Genomic DNA, 23877 nt, shown 5'->3' with positions numbered 1-23877 from the left:
CTACTTTCCAAATAGACCCAGAATTCGATCACTATCTCACCACTTTCTGGTCCATGTGACATTGTTAAGAACGATGAAAGAGATAATTTCAGTGTCATTAGGGACTTTATTTATTGTCTTTATTTGGGGGACCTCTTTATTGAAAATTGTTTTCCCCACTATACATGTGAAACCAGCCTTAATACAGAAAACAAAACAAAAATATAAAAAAGTGAAAAATCTTCTAATGTTGGAATATTTTTATTTCCCGTTTTGACTTAACCATCTCCCTTTATTATAAACATAGTTCTTTAATATTCTTCTAAGTAACATGTTTATTTAGCCATTTGCTTAGCTTTTGCCATTATAATTCTTTATAAATTTTCCTTGTAATTGATGCGATGAACTTGGAGATGACAGATGTATATATTTTAAATATATTCCTTAGTTTTTTCCTCCTAACTCAATAGCTCTGAACATTTTCAAGGGTAGTGATACTCTTACAATGGTTATCAAAGCTGTTATTTACACCTCCTTCATCAATTCATAGAAATACCCAATCACAGACGCCTTTAAACCCATGTCCAGCCGTGTTGATTTCACAAATTTGAAAGTGAAGCCTAGGAATCTGAATGCAGAACCCAGGTCTCCGGACTTGGAGACGATTTCTCCTCCAATTCACTCCGAGTAGCTATTCAGGAGTCGGGCCGAACCTTCCGGACTCGTGGGACCCACCAGTAGAGATTCTGCGTTCTGCCCACTGGGCCCTACCGTGCTCTGGGCGTCCCTCCCAGCTCCCGCGGGACCGAAGGACCCTGGAGATTGGATAAACGTACAAAGCACCTGCACCCAACCATTAGCCCACTATACAGTGTGCGTCTGTCCGCCCCACCAGGCCAGCTGGTCCCCAACGGGAAACCCGCAGCCAGGAACCACGGAGCTCCCGGACGCGTGCTCAAGCCTGCACCAAGGACTCCCTCCCGCCCCGGAACCCGGGGAGACGTACAGCCCTGACACATCGAGCGCCGATGCCGCGCGGAGGAGCGTCTCAGGCTCAGGCCCTGCAAAGCCCGGGGACCGCGCCTAGGTGTCTGTGACGAATGCCAGATCGGGAGCCTTCCCCATCCCTCCCAATCCCCTGCGGGCGTGGGTCAGGCGGCTGCTCAGTGCCCCGCCGGCCAGGCCCCACGAGTCGAACGCGGAAGTAAGGAGCAGGCGGAGGCCGGCTCCGGGCTGTTGCTCTGCAGGCCCGGCCTGGCGTTGGGCCCCGGGCCTCCCAACCGGGACTCTGCGCCTGCGCCCGTCCGGCCGCTGCCCGCTCTCCCGGCTCGGCGGCTGCAGCGCGCCGCCTGGGTGTCTGGGCGATCCATGGGCAGCGGCGAGGGCCACGATGACAGATTACGGCGAGGAGCAGCGCAATGAGCTGGAGGCTCTGGAGTCCATCTACCCTGACTCCTTTACAGGTGACTGCCGCGGCCGCGGGCCCGCAGCCGTCCCGGGATGGGGTGGGGCGGGCCGGAGCCGCCGCAGCCCCCGGTCTCCCGGGCCACGACGGAGGAGGGACGGCGAGGTCGCTTGGCCACCTCGCCCGCCACTCTCTCCTCAAGTTCTCCCGAAGTGTTGAGGCACTTAGAGCAACTCCAGTGTTTTTACCCCGCTTGTTCACTGAAAGCTAACAGTCCGGGCGAGGCTGGCGAGGTCCCTGGAGAGGGTCAGGCCTGGATTTGAGGCGGGGCACTTTGGTTTCTGTGTAACTTCCAGCAGCTGGAGGTGGAAATGACACGAAAGCGTGCTCCACGTGGGAGTGATCTTCCCAGAGCCGCCAAGGTGTGAGTGTTCACATTTTCACCCTTCTTCGGGTAGAAGAGTGCTTCCCTACGGATGGTGTTTTAAAGTTTATGGGATTCAGAGTGGCGTTTACCCAGAATCGGTTTGAAGGTAGTATTTATTGTCCCTGAAGTGTGTCTTTTTTCTTTTCTTCTTCTTTTAAAATCTCTTATTTCCTGGCATTTTGCAGAATGCCCAGTGAATGATGTAGCCCAAAGTTCAGTTCCACTGTAGATTTACAGGTTGTCAGACAGGAAAGGACATCAGACGTTATCCAGCCGGGACTCCTCTCGCTGCAAACAAGGCAATGGAGGCCCAGGAGAGGCAGGTGGTTTGCTTGGGTGGGTGGGTGGGGGGGCAGCGAATTACCTGGCAGGACCGGTACTAAGAGTTAATTGTTAGGTCTGGAACTCCTTTCCTGTTCCTTCATCTTCAGACATGTGGGTCATGGGATCTAACTCCAGCTGGGATGAGGATGAAGAGACGATAACTTGGCAGGTTGGACTAATGTAAAATATTGAGAAATTCATTACTTAAAGGAAGATCATTACTTTCTATTAAGCAGTGCTTCAGATGATTCTTAAAATGCAGCAGAATAGCCCTAGTAATATGGCTTCTCCCACATTACACTCAGTTTTTGAGAAGTGATAAAATAAAGCCACTAAGAGTGAGTAGAGCTTATATTTGTGGGTTTACTGTTCCTTATACCTTCGAGTGTCGTCCATCATTGACTGTCAGAATTCAGAGTGTAAGGTATGTTATTTTAACATGTAAACTCAAACTCCAACCCCACTCCCTTTCATTGTTCAGTGTAGTTTTCTTAGCTCCACTTTTGACCACTGCTTGCAATGGTAGCAAACTTTGTTCTGCTTTGCCAACAGGCAGATGTCTCTCAGCTCTCCCTGTATAGCTCCAGTCCTGTTCATGTTCTCTCTCACCAGCAGTACAGCTGTGCTGTGAGGATGTTAAGGGGATGAGTGAAGAGGGGTTTGAGAGTGTCATTAACTGGGTGAGTGTGTATGGAGTCTGGCTCCCTTTTCTATCCTTGCTTATATGTCAAAATCTAAATAAAATAGAATATAGGGTCAGTTGTTGGATATTTTATTAATTGTGACATATGGTCATTCCCAGTACATTAGAAATGTAACAGGCATGAACACTGTGTAGGCATAGTTAAGAAAGCATAAGATGTGCTATTCTTTTCATTTCTTCGGACATAAGGTATCCCTCATTAAATACTGTGCATATAAGCACTTATAAAAAGTGATACATTTTTAACCCTACAGCAATCTGGTGTGTTTTTTTTTGTATTGTACTAGGCCCTGATATAGTTCAGTGTATGTAATTCTTGTCAGAGGCAAGAATGCTTGAGGATTCTGAATCAGGGTAATAAAAGACAGTTTAGGAATTGATGCATGGGAGTATTCTGCTGTATCAGCTGAGCCCGTCAGTCTCTAAGTCCTGTCAGCGTTCTTCCAAGCTTTATGATGAGTAAATTCAATTGAGATGTCCTAATTTATAGTTCTTCAAGAACTCTGCCTTACTCATTAATCATGTTGTTTATGAAACCTTTCAGGGAGTGGCATAAGACTTTGGAATAAAATATTTTTATGTTCAATCTTTTAAAATCTTAAGGATTTGCAAGGTTTACTGTTTTTCAGCCTGTTTTTGTGTTGATGATTTTATGCTTTGATATTTTTGTGCCAGGTTTAAGAAAGAGAGATTGCTTGTGTTAGTTAGCCAAGGAACACAAATTGGTAGTTTTCTAACTACATTTTGAATCACACTTAATATTAGATTTTTCATATTTTGGTAGCTGCTCAGTGCTATTGATGAAGGAAGTAAGTACAGTATACTTTTTTGGGGGTGGATATGGCTGAGGGCTTGACGGAAAAGCCTTGTTAAAGCGCATCATTATTAACAAGGATGCTGAAGAGGCACAATTCGTCCATCCTGTAGTCTACCCATACAGACCTAGCTTAACCTCAGAATTGTTTGCTTAACTATATGCAAAGAACTTTTGATCTAGTGTTGCAATTGTGGTGAATTATAACAAATCATAATACAGTTTCTTCTTTTTTTTTTACCTGATCTGTAGCTTGACTGAACATTGATCGAATCCTTCTAAGAACTAGTCTTCCAAAATATAAACAGACTCTCCTGATAACACATTCTCCTTTAATAGTGCTTCACTTGACAAGGTGCTGCTAAGGTAGTAGAAAGTGATTATTTGCATTTTGTATAAAAATCTCTGGCTACGGAGAGTTTTGTTAGAATAAATTGGTTGGCTTTGGACTAACTAAAATCAGGTTCCCTTAATTCTGTTTCATTTTACAAAGAGGGTACATAATCCTGTATTTGCTGTGTTACCTCTAGGTAGCATCATGAGCCTTAACATTTATAATTGCATTTTACAGATAGGGCAAAGGTCATCTTGTGAAAGCAGTTTTTCTAAGACATTTCCTAAGAAGCAATTGGATTATTTAATATAGACTTTCTGGTTCTTTGTGAAAACCTTAAGGTCATTGGTGTATCCCTTTAGTGTACCTTTCAGCTACTACCTCCATTTTCTCTGTTTTTTGAAAAATCATTAATTCTGTCCATATACCCCCATATCACCTAACAGTGTACCCCTCCATTGGTTCATTCCACTGTGCCCTATAACCTTACTCTTTTTCTCAAAAGTATTTGATCCACTTATAATGGTGGAAGTCTGGTATCTTTAGGAAGGCTAATCTTTCTTCTACTTCCTCCAACAGTAATGCATCGTAACTGGGATTATTCCTTCATCAGAATATAGGAATCATTTATCTTTATAAGACCAACTAAGTAACTTTCCCATCCCTATTTTAGTCATCTCCAAGCTTTGGAATATTACCCTTTTCCAATAATAGTGGTTTTAAAAAGGTAAAGTTTATGCTTTGCATTAATCAGAGATAGTTGTGTAGCTCTCGTCCAGAAATTCCTCAGGGACTCCACACTTCTTAGTTCTCTGTCACCCTCATGGTCAAGCTGGCAGCATTTCTTTGTCAGGCAGTAGAATAGTTAAAGGGGGAAAAAAGGTAAAAGACAGCTGTTTCTTAGGGAAATTTCCTGGAAAATCTCAAACTACTTACTTGCTTCCATCTCATTGGTTGGAACTTAGTCATTTGGTGAGACCTAACTGAAGGGAAGGCTGGGAAATGTAGTTTTTATTCTGGGTGGTCAGTGTGCTCAATTAAAAATGGTATGGCTGGAAGAAGGGGAGAGTGGATTTGGGGTAATACTAGCAGTTTTCTCCAGTATCTTTTTTTGTTGTTGTTCCTGGTTCATAATTTTTTCTCTGTAATGGCTGCTTAGTGTAGTGGGTATTATTAGCTCTGTGTCCTTAGACAAATCATATAACCTCTCCAACCCTCAGTTTCCATATTTGTTTAATGAGTGATAATGATAATGTACATGGGAATACTTTATAAATGCTAGAAATATGAGATCCTCTTCACCGGAAATTTGGTATATTAGTTTCTGATTCTTCTAATATGGCTTCATAATTCCTTGGGTTTATCAATAAACAGTTTTATATTCCATTGTGTTTAAATGATGAGGACATAACCACACCTTGGAAATGCCATTTTTAAAATTTTGACTTCTGAAATTCCTCTTTCTGTCCATAAACTTGGTAGCCTTTCAATTCTTTCATTCCCATACTTTTACCAAACATGCCTTTCATCAGGAATTCTTATGAATTAATCGTTTATCAACTTCTTTTTTGTTCATCTTGACTCCTTATTCTCTCTGGCTCTCAAGGTCAGGCAGTAAAGATGTTCTACCATTCCCATATCTTCATTTACCGAATATTTACCATCTGCAATTGTTAGAAGCCCAGTCTATTGGGAAAAGACACTGGATAAATGACTTACAACACAATGTGATGATTATTGCATGCAGGTGTGTGTAGAGTGCAGCTGGATCATAGGGAAAGGTGAGTTGTTTCAGAGAACTGAGTGGTGATGAGTTAAATGAATGAGACGAGGGGCAGGAACACAGCATGTGCAGAAGCATGACTCTGAGGGAGAGAAATGTGTTCAGTGGGCAGGTGGCTTGGTATTGCTAGAATATAAAGTAAGAAGTGGGAGTTGTGGAAAACAAGACTTGACAAGTGAGCAGGCACTAGATCACAAAGGCCCTGTTAGGAATTCAGGCATGATCTTACAGGCCAAGGGTTCTTGTCCATTTCTCTCCGCATAGCTGCGCAGACATACTCATTGCAGACACATTTGTAGGTGCACCCTGTAGACACTGTCGTGTCAGACCTGATCTTGATAGTTGAGGTGGCTCACAAATAAAATAGTCTTGAGTTTGTTTTTACCTCTTATGGCTGCTGCTTTCTTTTCATCTCTGACCTTATTTCCTCCTCAAACTTTTTTCTCCAAATTTAGGATTCTTTAAAAGCTGGTGTTGGTCCTTATTTTTCTCTCCATTTTCTCTCTGTTGATCTCCTCTAGTCTAATGGCTTGAGCTATCACCTCTGTGGATGATCCCAAATTAAATTCAAGCCCAACTCTCTTTAGCTCCATTTACTCATTTCTGTTTGCATACTCAATACTTCCAACTGAAACTATTCTGTGTCCTTCAAATGTATACCATATTTGAGTTTTCTTTTGTATTTCTTGTTTTGGTTAGTGGCTCCACTAATACCTGCCTGCAGATTCAAAATGTCATTCATCACCATGTCCCTGCTATTCTCATCACTGCCAACCTAGTTCAGAACCTCATTATCTTTGCTGGGACAATTTCAATAGCTATCGAGTTTCATCCTGCCTCTAGTCTCGTTTCTCTCCTTCCATTTTATGCACTGTTGCTACATTTATCATCCTATATTTAGAAATACAATTCAGACCATAAAACTGCTGCTAACCCCCCCCCCAAAAAAAAACAAAAACGTATTACTGTTCACAACTTTCAACTATGTTTTCAACTACATAGTTTCTTCACTCACCTCACTTACACATACTTCCACCAAATGGAGTAATTTCTTTTTTCTTTCTTTTTTTTTTTTAAGTAAAAGGATAGGAGGTAGTGAGGACTCCTGCATGTGCCCCAACCAGAATCCACACGGGCAGCCCCCATCTGGGGCCAGTGCTCAAATCACCCGAGCTATCCTCAGCACCTGATGCCCATGGTGGGACCATCTGAGCTATCCTCAGCACCTACGGCTGATGCTCAAACCAATCAAGCCACTGGCTGTGGGAGGTGAAGAGGGAGAGAAGAGGGAGAGTGAGAGAAGCAGATGGCTGCTTCTGTGTGCCCTGACTGGGAATCGAACCCAGGATGTCCATATACACCGGGCCAACGCTCTTCCACTGAGCCAGCCAGCCAGGGCCGAGTAATTTCTTATTCTGTTTATTCCTTAAGCTTTTCTACCATTACACCCTTGCTACTGTGTTACTTTCCTACATTCCTTTCTCCATCTCTGTTTACTAATATGCCTTAATTCACAGCCTAACTCAAATAATTTCCCTGGAATTTCTTAGCTAGAAAAAAGAGTTTTGTTTTTTTTTAATGAAACTCTTCATTTCTACCAGTTACTACTTGTATAGCCTTGGGAAAATTATTTAAAAGCTCTTTTTATCTCAGTTTCCACATCTTATTTGGGATGATACTATATTTAATTGATTCTAAGACATATTTTTACATTTTAACATCTGTGCAATATGAATTTGTCTTACAGTTGATTATATATCATAGTTTATTGCAGCCTTTTTTTTTTTTTCTTTCTTTCTTTTTCCGAAGTTGGAAACGGGGAGGCAGTCAGACAGATTCCCGCATGCGCCCGACCGGGATCCACCCAGCACGCCCACCAGGGGGTGATGCTCTGCCCATCCTGGGGCATCGCTTTGCCGAAATCAGAGCCATTCCAGCGCCTGAGGCAGAGGCCACAGAGCCATCCTCAGCGCCCGGGCAAACTTTGCTCCAATGGAGCCTCAGCTGCGGGAGGGGAAGAGAGAGACAGAGAGGAAGGAGGGGGGGGGGGCGGTGGAGAAGCAGATGGGCGCCTCTCCTGTATGCCCTGGCCGGGAATCGAACCCAGGACTCCCGCACGCCAGGCCAACGCTCTACCACTGAGCCAACTGGCTAGGGCCAGCAGCCTTTTTTTCTTAGTGGTTCATAAAATAGGCTGCATCTCATATTTGATGGTCTTTTAAGTTTGGTGAAATATAGTAACTGTAAAATTATAGTTTGAGTATGAGAATTAACAGATCTTTATGTAAATGCATCGCACAACACAGACACAAAGTTATGCTCAATAAATGCTAGCGGTTGTTATTGGCGCTAGGTGATCCCTAACTTAGAGCCTCATGAAGCCCTAGAAAATGGTAGTAAGTTGGAATGTCATTGGATTGAACCCTTCTTTCTATAGTTGCAATGTTTACATTTCATGACATGTAAATGCTAACATTGGTCATAAAAAGAAACAGGAATGAAATACATTAAATATATTTTATACACGTTTGTTTAAAAATAAGGTAAAGCCAATCATAAAAGCTTTATTGTAACTTCCATTCAGGGACTTTTTCAGCTTGGGCTCTTCTGCCTGAGGCCATTCAATACAAGTCCAGTGGGTCTTTTATCTTTCTGACAAACACCTTTCAAGTAATCACAGAGGTTCATAGTTGTTCTAAGTACTTTTAAACTTCAATTAAAATGAAGGCATAGACCTCAAAACTTTTATTGATAATGAATATTTATGAAGGCCTCAGAAGTTCCAGAGTAGGAGGAGCTGAGTAGTTCCCACAGCGACTTGTCCGAGATCTCCAAGCTCTTTCGTTTCAGAAAGAGCCTGCTGACCTGACATCACCCTGACATGGGCCAGTGCTTTCCAGGCCTGCGTGAGGCCGAGGCTTTACACAGCTACTCAGCAGCTGTCATAGGTGGCTTACTTCTCCTTGTTTATTCTTCTAATGGTTCTGAGTGAAGGTTTTCTTAGTTTTTGTTTTTCTTCTTTGATTCCATTGGTTTAACTCTTTTGCTGAGTTTCTAGATAATGCCAGGCACTATCTAGAGGCCAGCATAGAGTTTTATAGTGTTCTTATGGGGGAATAGATAATAAACAAATAATAGCATATCAGACATCAGGGTATAAAATGATACATAAAGCTTTCTTATTTATGTAAATTTTATTTTTGGCATTGAGATTTTGAATTGTATTTTCAAATATATAAGTATAAAAATTAGTGCAAATACTGAATATTTATTGGGTAGTTTCTAATTAGAAACATCAAACTTGGTTTCATTTCATTTGGGAACTTTTTTAGAATGTAATTTTCCATATATAGGTGGATATTTTAAATTAAAGATAAGTAACTTAATTATTTTAATTGACTTGATAAAACTCTAGGAGGCTATCTATTATAGGTATTTCTTTCCAGATTAAAGATGACCCGAGATTTAAATAGAAAATTGGTGGCTGTGTTTTATCATTTGAATGTTCATTTAGTCTGTAATTGTGGAAATGGAAATTCAGTCCTAGGGATCATTTTCCCTGAGTGGGTAGTGATATTTGGCTAATGAGGAAAAGCATCTACCTTAGAGCATCTTAATAACTTAAGCTCTGTGTCTGTTTTCTTGCAGTATTATCAGAAAATCCTCCCAGCTTCACCATTACTGTGACATCTGAGGCTGGAGAAAATGATGAAAGTAAGTCTAGTAAAAACTACTTACAGTTTTTCTAAGCCTCTCTTTCAGGAATTCTCCTTAGGCTACAGTAATTCTGTGGTAGCACTGCAGGTGTGGAGGAGCTAAGGAGTTAAGACTAGTGTGAATGTTTCTGGTTGGTGTACTATGTAACGTGACTTCTAGGGAAATAGACAGTCAGTGAGATATATTCTTACACAATAGGTTTCATTTTTAAAAGTGAAACAGAAACATTAACAATATAGCAGATCGAGAAAAGGTAAAAGAGATTTTTTTGACCAAAGCAACACTTAGCACGAGTATATTATTTATTTCAGTGGTTGTGTAGTATTTAGTTAAGTGACTTATTTTTCTATGACTGTTTTTCATCTTTGGACGTTAGATTATTTACTAGATTTTTGCTGTTATAAATTATTCTGGATAAACATCTATCTGCATGTTTTTCTCTCTTTAGGATGGATATTGTTATTTAAATATATATGTATCAAACCAAGTAAAACCAGTTAGACAATTATAGAACTAAGGCAAATAAAGAATTGAAATAAAGCAGTTATAAAACTAATAAATTAAAATTTAAAAAATTAATTTAAACTTGGCAGATGTTGAAGGTAGGAGGGAGTATCTGAAGTTCGTTTCTACCTTCAGTTCAGTTAATATTGTAATTTGATAAAGACGTAATGTAAGCTGATATTTTCTTCCTGTTAAACTAGTCAACTGAAATTCAGCCATGTCATACAAATTTTAATGGTAATATTTGATAACTAAATCTGTATTATATAATTGAAAATTAGGTTAATATAGAAATACCCTGACTTGTGGTGGTGCAATGGATAAAACATCGACCTGGAATGCTGAGGCCCTTAGTTCTAAACCTTGGGCTTGCCTGGTCAAAGCACATATGAGAAGCAACTACTATGAGTTGATGCTTCCTGCTCCTGCCCCCCTTTCTCTCTTTCTCTCCTCTCTCTAGAATCAATAAATAAAACTTTAAAAAAGGAAGGAAGGGAGGGAGGGAGGGAGGGAGGGAGGAAGGAAGGAAGGGAGGGAGGGAGGAAGGAAGGGAGGAAGGAAGGAAGGGAGGGAGGGAGGGAGGGAGGGATAATACTGAAATCTGAATCACAAGGATGTTGGATACAGTTACTTATAATCTGTTTATACATATTTATATATTTATGTGTATAAAATCTCAAATGCAACATGCAATTATAGTATTTTGTTAAAAATGTAAATATATGCATAAAGATACTTTAAAGTATCTTTTAAAAAATACTTTTATACTTTAAATATACCAAAATGGTAATAGTGATCTCTTCCTTATGATAGATTATTGATTTTATTTTTACCTTAGTGTATTCCAAATTTTTTATAGTGAGTGTCTATTATGTCACATAGTAGAATCAATAAAATCTTTTAAAAACCTTTTTTTAGCAATAAAATTAAAAAGGTTAAAAAAATGAAAAATGCCAAAGAAACACTGTAATCTCTTTTGTATCCATTGACTCCTAAAATTCTTTGTTGACATCATACACAAAAAATTAAAAAAAAAAAATCAAACTGGCAAATTTTAAAGTGTCTTCCCTGCCCATGGAGAAAAATTTAGATTTGAGTTAAAATCATCAACATCAGGAGGTTTTGATTTAATAAATGCAAATTACAAGAAATGCTAACTCTAGACAAAGGATTATTGCAGCTAATAAGTTTTGACAGAAAATGTTTAGTACACCTGCTTAGTTGCAAGCAGCTTGGTGGAACTGGGAACTCACCAGGCTAGACTGCAAAGATAGATACCTCACACTGTGCCTGTAAGAACCTCACTCCTATGCAAGTGCGAGATCTGTGCATTGGCGCAGGCTAAAAGAGTGAGTGAGAATACATAGATGAGTCAGGTTAAAAGTTTCTCACACAACCTGTCATCTAGAAACCCATTAGCAACCTGTGCTGGCATTGTGAGGATGGTAATACAGACCCCAAGGGTAAGGCCAAGTCTTCTGCCTGGGAACTGGCTTTCATGGCGGCCTAAAAGTGAGCCTGAGACAGTGCTTTTTCTGTGTTATACTCAGTGCCTTTTGTTCATTGTAAGGAGGCTTTTAAAAGAGTACAACTCTTGTTTTTCTTTAACTCTTGTTTTTCTGTAACCTTGTTTTTATTGACACGTAAATTGATTACTGACTCAACAAAGACGTTGATTTCTCTGTACCTCATTCACATTTTAAGGCATTAATATCAAACTCTTATTTTGTGCTTTTAGCTGTCCAGACTACCCTCAAGTTTACATACAGTGAGAAATACCCAGATGAAGGCCCCCTTTATGAAATATTCTCCCAGGAAAATTTAGAAGATAATGATGTCGCAAGCATTTTAAAATTATTAGCATTACAGGTAAGGAAATAACAGGTTTCGTAATGGCATTATTTTTTTGGCCTTAGGTATTATACATTATTTGCAAGAGTCACAAAATGCTATTAAACATGTAATTTATAGTACATTGAGCAAGCAAATCCATTTTTTTGTTTGTTTGTTCCCCACTCTACCTTTGAGTAAGAGAAGTTTTCCCTGTACCCCTGTTTTTGAAACTCAGCCAACCCCGTGACTTTTAGGTAATAAAAAGTCTACTGGGTATAAGCACAGCTTTAATTTGGTTCTCAGAATATCCAGTCCCATGTGCAGTTAAAAATTCCAACTGAAAAGAATTAAAATTTCCAAACCCTCTGACCTGTTGCTGACTAGTGCCTACAGTCTGTGAAGAGGACTGGTGATTGTTTTTTTGTCTGTTTGACAGAGACAGAGAGAGGGACAGATAGGGACAGACAGACAGGAAGGGAAAGAGATGAGAAGCATCAGTTCTTCTTTGCAGCGCTTTAGTTGTTCATTGATTGCTTCCTCATATGTGCCCTGACTGGAAGCCTAGAGCAGAGTGAGTGACCCCTTGCTCAAGCCTGCGACCCTGTGCTCCAACTGGTGAGCCTGTGCTCAAGCCGGATGAGCCTGTGCCCAAGCTGGCGACCTCGGGGTTTCGAACCTGGGTCCTCCGCATCCCAGTCCATCGCTCTATCCACTGCACCACTGCCTGGTTAGGCTGGTGGTTATTTATTTATTTATTTTTTACCTATATTCCTTTCCCCCTAAGCTTACAAACAACAAGGGTTTGTGACTCCTTTAAGGAGGGAAGTTATGTGGAAGAAAAAATGAGCATTGGAAGGTTCTTATTTGGCTAGTTCTGTGGTGGGATGGTATACCCACAGTCTGGGCTTGGCAGGTATTTAAAGCTGTGTGTTGCTTGGGTAGAGTTTTCATGTTCCTTCAGAATTCCTTCAGAGTAGGGAGTCGGGAGGGCAAGCAAAATCTTTACCATCTTAAAATCAGAAGTTCTAGTTTTATTTGTTTGTTCTAAGAACAGGAAAATGTCTTCACCTAAAATGTAACTTGCAAATTTCAAGGGCTATTGATCTTTTTTTTTATTATTTTTATTTTTATTTATTTATTTATTTATTTATTTATTTTTTGTATTTTTCTGAAGCTGGAAATGGGGAGAGACAGTCAGACAGACTCCCGCATGCGCCCGACCAGGATCCGCCCGGCACGCCCACCAGGGGCCACGCTCTGCCCACCAGGGGGCGATGCTCTGCCCCTCCGGGGCGTCGCTCTGCTGCGACCAGAGCCACTCTAGTGCATGGGGCAGAGACCAAGGAGCCATCCCCAGCGCCTGGGCCATCTTTGCTCCAATGGAGCCTTGGCTGCGGGAGGGGAAGAGAGAGACAGAGAGGAAGGAGGGGGGGTTGGAGAAGCAAATGGGCGCTTCTCCTATGTGCCCTGGCTGGGAATCGAACCCGGGTCCCCCGCACGCCAGGCCGACGCTCTACCGCTGAGCCAACCAGCCAGGGCCAAGGGCTATTGATCTTAATGCTGATATTTTTGAGGTATCTGGAGCTATTAATAAATGAAGAGTGAAAAAAGATATTTATGCTGATCCTGAGCCCTGTTTTCTCTATAGTAATTTTAATACCAATTGACATAAAATGCTTCATTTTAACCCATTGCAGAGAACCTGGTCAATATGACATACAGTAGTACCTTGAGATACGAACAGACCAACATTTTTTTTTAAGATACGAGCTGCGACTCGGTTCATATTTTTGTTTGAGATCCAAGCGAAATTCCGAGATACGAGTTGTGATTCGGGAAGCTGCTGCCAGTTGGCGCGTTGGCACACGAGTCCAGTATCGGCAGTTTGATATACGAATTGACTGACTTATAAGTTCGGTTGCAGAACGAATTAAATTCGTGTCTCAAGGTACCACTTGTATTCAGTCAGTCATGTATTAATATAAGTTGTTTGATCTGAGTGATTTATTTACTTGTATTTTATGATGTATTAACGGAATATTTGTACTTTTTCCTCTAAAAATAGTTGTATTTTTTTAGGTGAGAGGAGGGGAGATAGGCAGACTCCCGCATGCACCCTGACCAGGATCCACCCAGCAACCTCGTTAGGAGATGATAGTCGAGTACCAAGATATTTTTAGGACCTGAGGCTGATGCGCTCCAATGGAGCTATCCTTAGCACCCAGGGTCACACTGAAACAAATCAAACCACTGGCTGTGGGATGGGAAGAGGGAGAGGAGGAGGAGAGGAAGAGGGGGAGAAACAGATGGTCACTTCGCCTGTGTGCCCTGACCGGGAATCAAACCCAGGATGTTCATATGCCAGGCCAATGCTGAGCCATTGGCCAGGGCCAGTTGTATTATTTTTAATGATAAAAATAAATTTATATTACAAAATACTCAAGAAAATACAGAAAAACATGAAAAAGAAACATTATTGTTAATCTCACCAACCAAGTGTCATTGCCTATTAACTTTTGGTGTGAGATATATATAGCCCAGACTTTTTCTTAGGCTTATATTCATAGTCCTCCTCTCTCCCCAAGTTAAATCATTCTATACATAATGTTTAATATCCTTTTCTTTTCACATTACAATATATGTGAGCTTCTTTCCATTTTAGTAAGCATGTATTTGAATTTTATTTAGTTAGTTAGTTTTTGTATTTTTCTGAAGTGAGAAGTAGTGAGGCAGAGAGACAGACTCCAGCATGTGCCCGACGGATCCACCTGGCATGCCCACTTGGGGGCGATGCTCTGCCCATCTGGAGTGTTGCTCTGGTACAACTGGAGCCATTCTAGCAACTTGAGGCAGAGGCCGTGGAGCCATCCTTAGCACCTGGGCCAACTTTGCTCCAGTGGAGCCTTGGCTGCTGGAGAGGAAGAGAGGGATAGAGAAAAAGTAGAGGGGGAGGGGTGGAGAAGCAGATGGGCGCTTCTCCTGTGTGCCCTGGCCAGGAATCGAACCCAGGACTTCCACACCCCAGGCCGACACTCTACCGTGAGCTAGCCGGCTAGGGCCTATATGAATTACTATTTTTGATGACTGCATAGAATTTCACCATGCATACATGTAATTACACATTGTTTTAAAACTGAAAATTACTTCTCATTTTTGCCTGCTTTAATATATAATTCTTTGAATATTTTTATATATCATTATTTGCAAATACTTAGAGCAGAGTCGCCTTTGAATCCCTTGTACCTGGCACATAGTAGACACTCAAATATATATTTCTTTAAATTAAAGAATGAATTATTGAGTATAGTAGTCTAGTATTTTCTATAAGTGAGATTGCTGGTTAAAGGATATCCATACTTAATTTCATACACATTGCCAAGTTGACTGTCAAATGGTTGTGCCAAGTTATGATCTTGGTAAAGCCATTGAGAGTGTCTGCCCACATTTTCTAACCTAGATATTTTCATTTAGAAAGAAACAAATGATGACAGAAAAAATAGTATAAAATCATAATTTGAAATTCTTTAATAAGTAATGTGGAAATTTTTTCATATGACTTCTAGTTGTCTAGTTTCCACATGAATGATTCTTTTTTGCTTTTCTGTTGGAATACTTAACTTTTTAAAATGAGATTCCACAGGGATTTGTTCTTGAAAGGTGTTAAATGAAATGACTTAAGGCAGACATCATCAATACTATCCCCTCCTCCCCTTATAGATTTTATACTCAGCTGAGGAGTCCAGACTAGCAAACTGGATGTCATTATTCTATGTGAAAATGCTCTGAGGGGTGAGGCTCAGGAGTGTATAAGTGGACTTAGAATTGAGGCACTGGAGAAGCTTCTGAGAAGAAGCAGAGACCTGAAGAAAGAATTTTCTAGCCAGTAAAGGAGTAAAAGAGTAAAAGAGTTTCAGGGCAGAGGAACAAACTTGTTAAGGGCATGGAAGTGAGAGAGAGACAAAAATCATTATTTCCTTCCAGAACTTTTAGTCATACTAAATTACTTGAGGTTTGTGGTTATATATGATGGAATTAAAGAGGTTAATTCCCAGAGGGTCTTCCAAACTGTTTAAAAATATGGTCTTGCTCTGATTGGTTTGGGAAGCTATTGAGAGGTTGTTAAGCAGTTTGGTATGTTATTGAGTAGTAGTCAGAGAAGTTGACGTTCAGTTTCAAGAGGATCACTTAGGAGTTTCTCAGGCTATTCTAAGCTGAAGATGATGCTGTCTGATGACACTGTTGATGAGAACAGCAGGCAAATTGAAAGGGTATATATGAGGAGGTAGGTGATGGTGACAGAGTTTAGGATGGGATGGGAATGTTTAGATTGGGGAGATGGTGGTGTGAGTCTCTGAGATGGAGAACTTAGAAATAGTTTTTGTAGAAAAGATGATAGTTTCCACGTTGAGATGCCTGTCAGACATCCAAGCAGTGGTCAGTTTTCATATGGGTTTGGCACTCAGGAGACGCTTTGTTTCGAGTCAGGTTTAGAATGGTTAGCATAGAAATACAGAGAAGTTCCATGGCAGAGGGTGACAGGGGCTAGCTTGAAGCTTAGTTAGTATCACGGAGGGCCCAGGAGATAAAGACCTGTTCACGTGCTTCTGAGGCCAGTCCTCTCGAAGGAATGCTTGGAAATCTCTTCTGGTTCTGGGACCAAGATTCTGGCTTGTCAATTATGGATTTTTTTTTGCCTTGTTTTATTTTATTCTGCCTTTAAATGACCAACTTCCAAATCGCTTTTGAATTACCTTTCATGAGTCAGAGATGCTTTTATATTTGGTTTGAAACCATTTCAAATCAAAATTCAAAAAGATAGATATAAGATAAATCACAAAACTACTTGCATTCTTTATTATTATTCTTATTAATATAATACATAATATTATTGTATTATATTAGAAAATTGCTCTGGCCTCACAATTCAGTTCATTGTCACAGCTCTTAAAAATATCCAAAAAATAGCCTGGCCAGTCGATGGCACAGTGGATAGAGTGTCGTACTGGGACGCGTAGGACCCAAGTTCAAGACCCCCAGGTTGCCATCTTGAGCTCAAGGTTGCTGGCTTGAGCAAGGGGTGACTTGGTCTGCTGTAGCCCCCGGTCAAGGCACATATGAGAAATCAATCAATGAACAACTAAGGAACCGCAACGAAGAATTGATGTTTCTCATCTCTCTCCCTTCCTGTCTGTCTGTCCTTATCTGTCCCTCTCTCTGACTCTCTCTATTTCTGCCACCAAATATATATATATATATATATATCTAAAAAAAAAAAATACACACACACACACACACACACACACACACACACAAAACATAGCCTGACCAGGAGGTGGTACAGTGGATAGAGCATCAGACTGGGACAGGGAAGACCCAGGTTCAAAACCCCAAGGTCGCTGGCTTGAGTGTGGGATCATAGATATGAGCCCAAAGGTCACTGGCTTGAAGCTCAGGGTTGCTGGCTTAAGCAAGGGGTCACTTACTCTGCTATAGATTCCCCTCCACACCCATCAAGGCACATACGAGAAAGCAATCAATGAACAACTAAGGTGCAGCAACAAAGAACTAATGCTTCTTATCTCTCTCTCTTCCTGCCTGTCTGTCCCTATCTGTCCATCGCCTAGCTGTCCCTCTCCTGTCTCTCTCGCTAAAAATAAATAAATAAATAATAAAAACTATCCAAAAGATAAAAATATCTCCAAACCATGCTTGAGAACTGATGTTACTAGCTACTGTAGAAAAGGTTTTCTGAATTCTACCTACATTTATGATTATTTAACAGAAGTTCTGTTTTAGGTCGGATATAGAAAATTACATGACTATTTAAAATTTAAGATTGTTATTTTTATGTATGTTCAATTGTTAAATAATTATCCAAGTATATGAACTGATGTGTAACTGATTTAGTAATATTATGAATGTACGGAATTTAGTTATTGTGCTGAAACATTGATTGGTTTTTATTTGAGAAGTATGCATCTCACTACAATCTCCTTTTTTTTTTTTTTTTTTTTTTGTATTTTTCTGAAGCTGGAAACAGGGAGGCAGTCAGACAGACTCCTGCATGCGCCCGACCGGGATCCACCCGGCATGCCCACCAGGGGGCGATGCTCTGCCCATCCGGGCGTCACTCTGTTGCGACCAGAGCCACTCTAGAGCCTGGGACAGAGGCCAAGGAGCCATCCCCAGCACCCGAGCCATCTTTGCTTCAATGGAGCCTTGGCTGCGGGAGGGGAAGAGAGAGACAGAGAGGAAGGAGAGGGGGAGGGGTGGAGAAGCAGATGGGCGCCTCTCCTGTGTGCCCCGGCCGGGAATCGAACCCGGGACCCCCGCACGCCAGGCCGACACTCCACCACTGAGCCAACCGGCCAGGGCCACTACAATCTCCTTTTTATTGTTGCTGGCTTTTTTTTTTTGTTTGTTACATAGGCAGAGGAAAACCTTGGTATGGTGATGATCTTTACTTTAGTGACAGCTGTGCAAGAAAAACTAAATGAAATAGTGGATCAAATCAAAACTAGAAGAGAAGAGGAAAAGAAACAAAAAGAAAAAGAAGCAGAAGAAGCGGAAAAGGTATAGAAGAAGCTGTTTTCTTTCACTGCTCTGTAAAGCTTTCAGTTTGGTTTTGAGTTGTTTGGGGTATTTTGTTGTTTGTTTTTGGAAATATAATTAATCACAAAAATAAATGAAAGTAAATTTTGGTAAACCTTTACTAAGTAAAGTCTTAGAAGTCCCTTATTTAGTTGGTGGCTTAACATAAGTAATAATTAATAATCAGTAAAGTTTAGTAAAATTCATGCAGGTAAGATGAAGAAGTATAAATTATTTTATTTATGGTATAGAGTATTAAGCTCCCTTTACAGTGATTTAAGTACGGTCCTGCACTACTTAACATGGATATACGTTTTAAGAAATGCACTGTTAGGCAATTTCTTCATTGTGTGAACATCACAGAGTAGATTTACACCAGTGGTTTTCAACCTTTTTACACTTGGGGACCGATGAAAATAGAATTATTTTAAGGACTGCTAAGACAGAAATCACCCTGAGCATAAGTGACTTCATTTAAGATCCACTGGGTATATCATTTTTATACAACATCAGGATGGTTAACTCTTGTGGACTGGCACGAAATTTCTGGTGGACTGGTCCACAGACTTTTTTTTGTCAGTTGAAAACTACTGATAAACCTAGATGGTGTAGCCTGCTATACATCTAGGCTGTGTGGTATAGCTTATTGCTCCTAGGCTGCAAGCCTGTACAGCAAGTTAGTGTATGGAATGTTGTAGGCAGTTATAATACAATTTGTATATACAATAGATAAGTATTTGTGTATCTAACAGAAAAAGTACAAAATGGTACACCTGTATAGAGCACTTACCATGAATGGAGCTTGCAGGATGGGAAGTTGCTGTAGGTGAGTCACTGAGTGAGTAGCAAGAGACTTGGAAAACACAAGATGTATGAGGTTGCTGCTGGCAAAACATGTATTATAAATACATACACCAATATAACATAGTCATTTGTTATTATCAAATAGTTATGTATTGTATATAATTGTATGTGCTGTATTTTTATACAGCTAGTAGCATAATAGGTTTGTTTACATCAGAATGACCACAAACACTTAATGCATTGCCCTATGACATTTGGACAGCTACGATGTCTTTACTCCATTATCTTATAAGATCATTGTCATATGCGTGGTCTGTTGTCTACTCAAACATTGTTATGTGGCACACAACTGTATTTACTAAAGAAAACCTTAAATTCTGAAATGAAGTAAAAAGATAAGTGACGATGCTAGTGTTTTAAATTGATGTGTATTCAAAACATTAATGCTGACAGCAACACATTTCTTACGAACAGTGACTGGACATATGTTGCATATTATCTTTGTTTCTTTTGTAATAAAAGTTATAAATGGGCTATTCAGGAATAAATTGCCAAACCCAATGAGAGTAGCCAGTGTAGACAGAAATCAGATTAAGTACTTAAAAACTTGAAACAGTTTTCCTGTGTTTTTTCTGTAAGTGGCTATATTGATTTGTCTAGATGATCATTAGGCTTTACTTTTTAAACTGTTATCTCACTTATCTGATGACATGTCTTTTATTTTCCAAGCAATTATTTCATGGCACTCCTGTTACAATTGAGAATTTTTTAAGTTGGAAAGCCAAGTTTGATGCAGAACTATTGGAAATTAAAAAGAAACGAATGAAAGAAGAAGAACAAGCAGGAAAAAATAAATTAAGTGGTATGACACCCCTATTTCTGTTCCCCCAAGACCCTTCTGCATTACTCTGATATAGCAAGATCAGTTATAAGAAAACGTTAGCCTGAACAGGTGGTGGCGCAGTGGATAGAGCGTTGGACTGGGTCGCAGTGGACTGAGGTTCGAAACCCTAAGGTCACCCACTTGAGCGCGGGCTCACCGATTTGAGCACAGGCTCGCCAGCTTGAGCGAGGGGTCACTGACTTGAGCCCAAAGGTTGCTGGCTTGAAGTCCAAGGTTTCTGGCTTGAGCCCAAGGTTGCTGGCTTGAGCAAGAGATCACTCTCTCTGCTGTAAGCCCCCAGTCAAGGCACATATGAGAAAGCAGTCAATGAACATCTGAGGTGCCGCAACAAAGAATGATGCTTCTCATCTCTCGCCCTTCCTGTCTGTCTGTCCCTATCTGTCCCTCTCTCTGTCTCTCTCTCTCTGTCTCTATCACAACAAAAAGAGAAAAGAAAATGTTAATTGTAATTAATATTTATGGATTATCTTTGATATAAATATCACAATGGATAGATCTTGAGACACAGCCACCGTGATTTACAGGATTACAAGCCTAATAAGCGATAGAGTCAAACCTATTTGTTTTTCTAGGACTCTGGGGCAGACTAGGTTATCACTTGTTCTATTTTAATGCAAATATATTTCATATGCTTCTTTGCTGAGTTCATAAACTTATTGAAATCACAGGAAAAACAATATTTCAGACTTGTTTTCTTGGGTTATTACACTTTTTAAAGGGTTATAGAGAAGATGAAGGAAAACTATGCCATTCAAAACAAATTAATTTTTTCTTTTAGGGAAACAGCTATTTGAAACAGATCATAATCTTGATACATCAGATATCCAGTTCTTGGAGGATGGTAAGATAATATTAGAAGTCCATATGTACATATTAAAATGTTTTTAATATTAAACCATGAAAATCATAGTGGTAACAGTGTAAATTTATCCTCCCAGGGTGTAAAGAAATATATTTTGAAGAATAAATTATAATTTTTGATAAATTTACACATTAAACTATAGCAGTGTATTCTTTAAAGCTTTCTGATAACTTAAACATAAACAAAATCAAAGATAGCAATAAACAATTATGGCTCTATTAGCACCTAACAGCTTGTAAATCAGGCCACCGTGACTTAGGTGACCTGTTTTTCTCAAATTTCTAGCGTCATAAATGTTTGGAAACTGTTCCATGGTCTGGTCATAGAGCTTTATAAAAACCTCAAATCTGACACTTCTTTTGCCCTCTAACCAAAAATCTTAGATTTCATACCACTCTCACTATCTTGGGAGCATCTAGTCCCTTATGCTTTTCTTCTCCTTTTCATCATAATTCTTACTCTCTTTGGGTCTTCTGTCTGTCCACTATCCATCCATCCACAACTCTTTATTGTACCCCACTCATATAAGCCAATCCTGTCCTGGCTGCTGATACAGCAGAGAACAGCTTAGGAAATTCCCTGCCCTCCCGGAGCTTGTGGCCTACGTGCATTTCTTACCTTGTGCTCTGTGCTGCTGCACCTTCAGTGGCACCCTGGGTACGGTTCTGCACTCACTGCCTGGCCAGGCCGGGACCCTCTGGCCTCTCCTTTCAGCCTGTTCCTGCCTCTGCTGCTGCAGGTCAAGCACAGTGTTAATGTGCACACTCTTAGTTCACGCTGCTTATCCCGAGCGCTGTGCCCTTACTGACATCTCACATTTTTTAACATATCTTGTTATATTTTTGTTTTAAGACTTTTATAGCCTCAAAACAAATAACCAGTGAGGATGGCCTCATCTATCTTTTTCTCACTTTAAAGGGCTCGTTTTACCTATTTTGTTGAGAAATTCTAGATCCAAAAAGCTGTCCCATTCTCCCTTGCATTTTAGAATTTTTACTGTCTTTACTCATTCTTTTTATTTTAATTCTCATTTATTGATTGAATTTAGAGAGAGAGAGAGAGAGGAACATCAATCTGCTCCACTCGTACACATTTGTTGGTTGATTCTTGTACATACTTCACCGGGGATCGAGCCCACAGCCGTGGCTCATCAGGACAATGCTCCAGCCAGCTGAGCCACCCGACCGGGGCTCACACTCATCCTTGACTTCTTTCCCTATCTAATGGATCAAATATCTCTTTATATCCAATAACTTACCAAAGATTTTCTGTTTACTCTGCCACTAATGTCTTCCCAGTTTTTTCCTTCTGTATTGAAGGTTTTTTAACCTGGCTTTTGTGGTAGCTTCTTAAATCATATTCCTGCATCAACCTCTTTCTCCTTTTAGTGACCTTGCCTATCCTTTTGTCACCGCCTCTGAGCGGTGACCAAAACCACATGACATTTCTCTCCTTAAAATCCTGGGATGGTTCTCTGCTGCTTGGGGGGAAGGTCGACCTGTGCAGTTCTTCAGGCCAGTCTGTCTTCGTCTGTATTGGCCTACCTCGAGAACCTCCCGTTCTAGATAGAAGTGGTCAGTGTCTTAGCCTTTCTCTCCGCCTTTCCGTACACTTCTGCTAGGATTGCCTCATTCTGGCCCATTTTCTTCTTGGTGGATTCGGATTTATCATTAAGATATTTCAGAGGCCATCTGCTCTGTGAAGCCTTCACTAGTTCTGTCGGTCAGTCATTTTTTGACCTTCCCTTAGCAAATTGTATTTTATGACTGACCTGCTTATACACATGAAGCAAGACTTAGTTCAGTGGGCTAGCGTCTAGAGGGAAAGAAAATGAACAGTTTGGCGTACTAATATCTAACGTACCTCGGACAAACTGAAGAGTGAAGATATTTAATGCAAAGCCTGGATATTGCTTTCCATAGTGCTTAGATATTTGGGATCTTGGGAAATCATAGCATTGGTTACAAGGGGAACTGGGTGATGCTGAAGATCATGTTAAATCTGTCAATTCAATAACAAGTATAGTTGAGCTTTAATGATGTACATATCTGCCACTATTGGAAGAGATAAACTCTGCAATGGGGCCTGTGGTCAGTGACCGTCAGCTTTGTATAACCAGGTCATAGCATTGTCTTCAACTTGTCAAATGCCACATCATAAATAATTCATTCCAGAAAGGCTTTTTTTTTTAATATAACTGGATTTTTTAGACTGCGACTGAAAGCGTGAAGTTGTTAAATTGTGCGGACCATTGCAGCCCATTGTTGGTGTGATGCGCAGGAGCAGTTTAGGGCCCGTCACCTCCGGGCCTGTGGGCAGGTTTCTGTCTGGCACTGCCAATGAGTTGTGTCTTTCATTCCCGAGCATAAGGCTGAAGGGGAACGTTCTTGTCTTCTGCAGCTGGGAACAACGTGGAGGTAGACGAGTCCTTGTTCCAGGAGATGGATGACTTGGAGCTGGAGGAGGATGAGGATGACCCAGACTACACTCCTGCCGACGTAGAGAGCGACCTGACCGACTGACAGGCCAGGCCGCCCGCAGCGAGGCCGGACTGCCACAGCATCTGTGGCTGTGCTGAGAGGGTGTTCATTTTCCTTCGTTTTTTTCTAAGAAAAAAATCATTTTCAGGAGAATATTCTTCTGAAAGCTTTCATCAAATGAACTTAATAAACTGACCTTAAAATTTCAAATATAAAATGTTTAATTCCTCTTTTCGGTGGGAAGAAGGGCACATACTCAAAACCATGTAGTGTTGGAGAGAGATCCGCCTGTCCTCCAGACGTGACGTTGGACTGCTGCTGTGCTCAGGTGTGGCTCTGAGTGCAGGCGTTGGAATTACTCAGCATTTCTATGCTAGAGACCGCTGGCTTTCGGATTCTAAGTGTTCTCATTC

The 23877-nt window shown here is 40.6% G+C and overlaps 1 protein-coding gene across 2 annotated transcripts; it reads left to right on the top strand.

Moving 5' to 3' along the window:
* Positions 1-1173: 1173 nt before the first annotated feature.
* Positions 1174-23655, top strand: RWDD1 (RWD domain containing 1). 2 transcript variants are annotated; one of them, XM_066373395.1, is made up of 8 exons: positions 1175-1442; positions 2688-2815; positions 9418-9483; positions 11729-11859; positions 18253-18396; positions 19948-20080; positions 20901-20963; positions 23385-23655. In XM_066373395.1, the coding sequence occupies exons 5-8, from the start codon at positions 18271-18273 to the stop codon at positions 23504-23506; spliced, it is 444 nt and encodes a 147-aa protein (XP_066229492.1). In that variant the 5' UTR covers positions 1175-1442; positions 2688-2815; positions 9418-9483; positions 11729-11859; positions 18253-18270; the 3' UTR covers positions 23507-23655. The 2 variants fall into 2 exon arrangements, with proteins under 2 accessions (XP_066229491.1, XP_066229492.1); XM_066373394.1 differs by lacking the exon at positions 2688-2815 and having other exon boundaries at positions 1174-1442.
* The last annotated feature ends 222 nt before the right edge of the window (positions 23656-23877 follow it).

Source organism: Saccopteryx leptura, chromosome 3, assembly GCF_036850995.1.
Source record: "Saccopteryx leptura isolate mSacLep1 chromosome 3, mSacLep1_pri_phased_curated, whole genome shotgun sequence".
NCBI lineage: Eukaryota > Metazoa > Chordata > Mammalia > Chiroptera > Emballonuridae > Saccopteryx > Saccopteryx leptura.
Note: the sequence above shows the minus strand (reverse complement) of the source record. Positions and strands in the feature narration are given on the sequence as shown.

Bases quoted from the DNA above. Each gene is read 5' to 3' on its own strand.
- RWDD1 (XM_066373394.1), top strand. From the start codon at position 1,370: ATGACAGATTACGGCGAGGAGCAGCGCAATGAGCTGGAGGCTCTGGAG. The intron at 9,484-11,728 runs GTAAGTCTAGTA...TTGTGCTTTTAG, and splicing joins GGCTGGAGAAAATGATGAAA to CTGTCCAGACTACCCTCAAG. The intron at 20,964-23,384 runs GTAAGATAATAT...TGTCTTCTGCAG, and splicing joins TATCCAGTTCTTGGAGGATG to CTGGGAACAACGTGGAGGTA.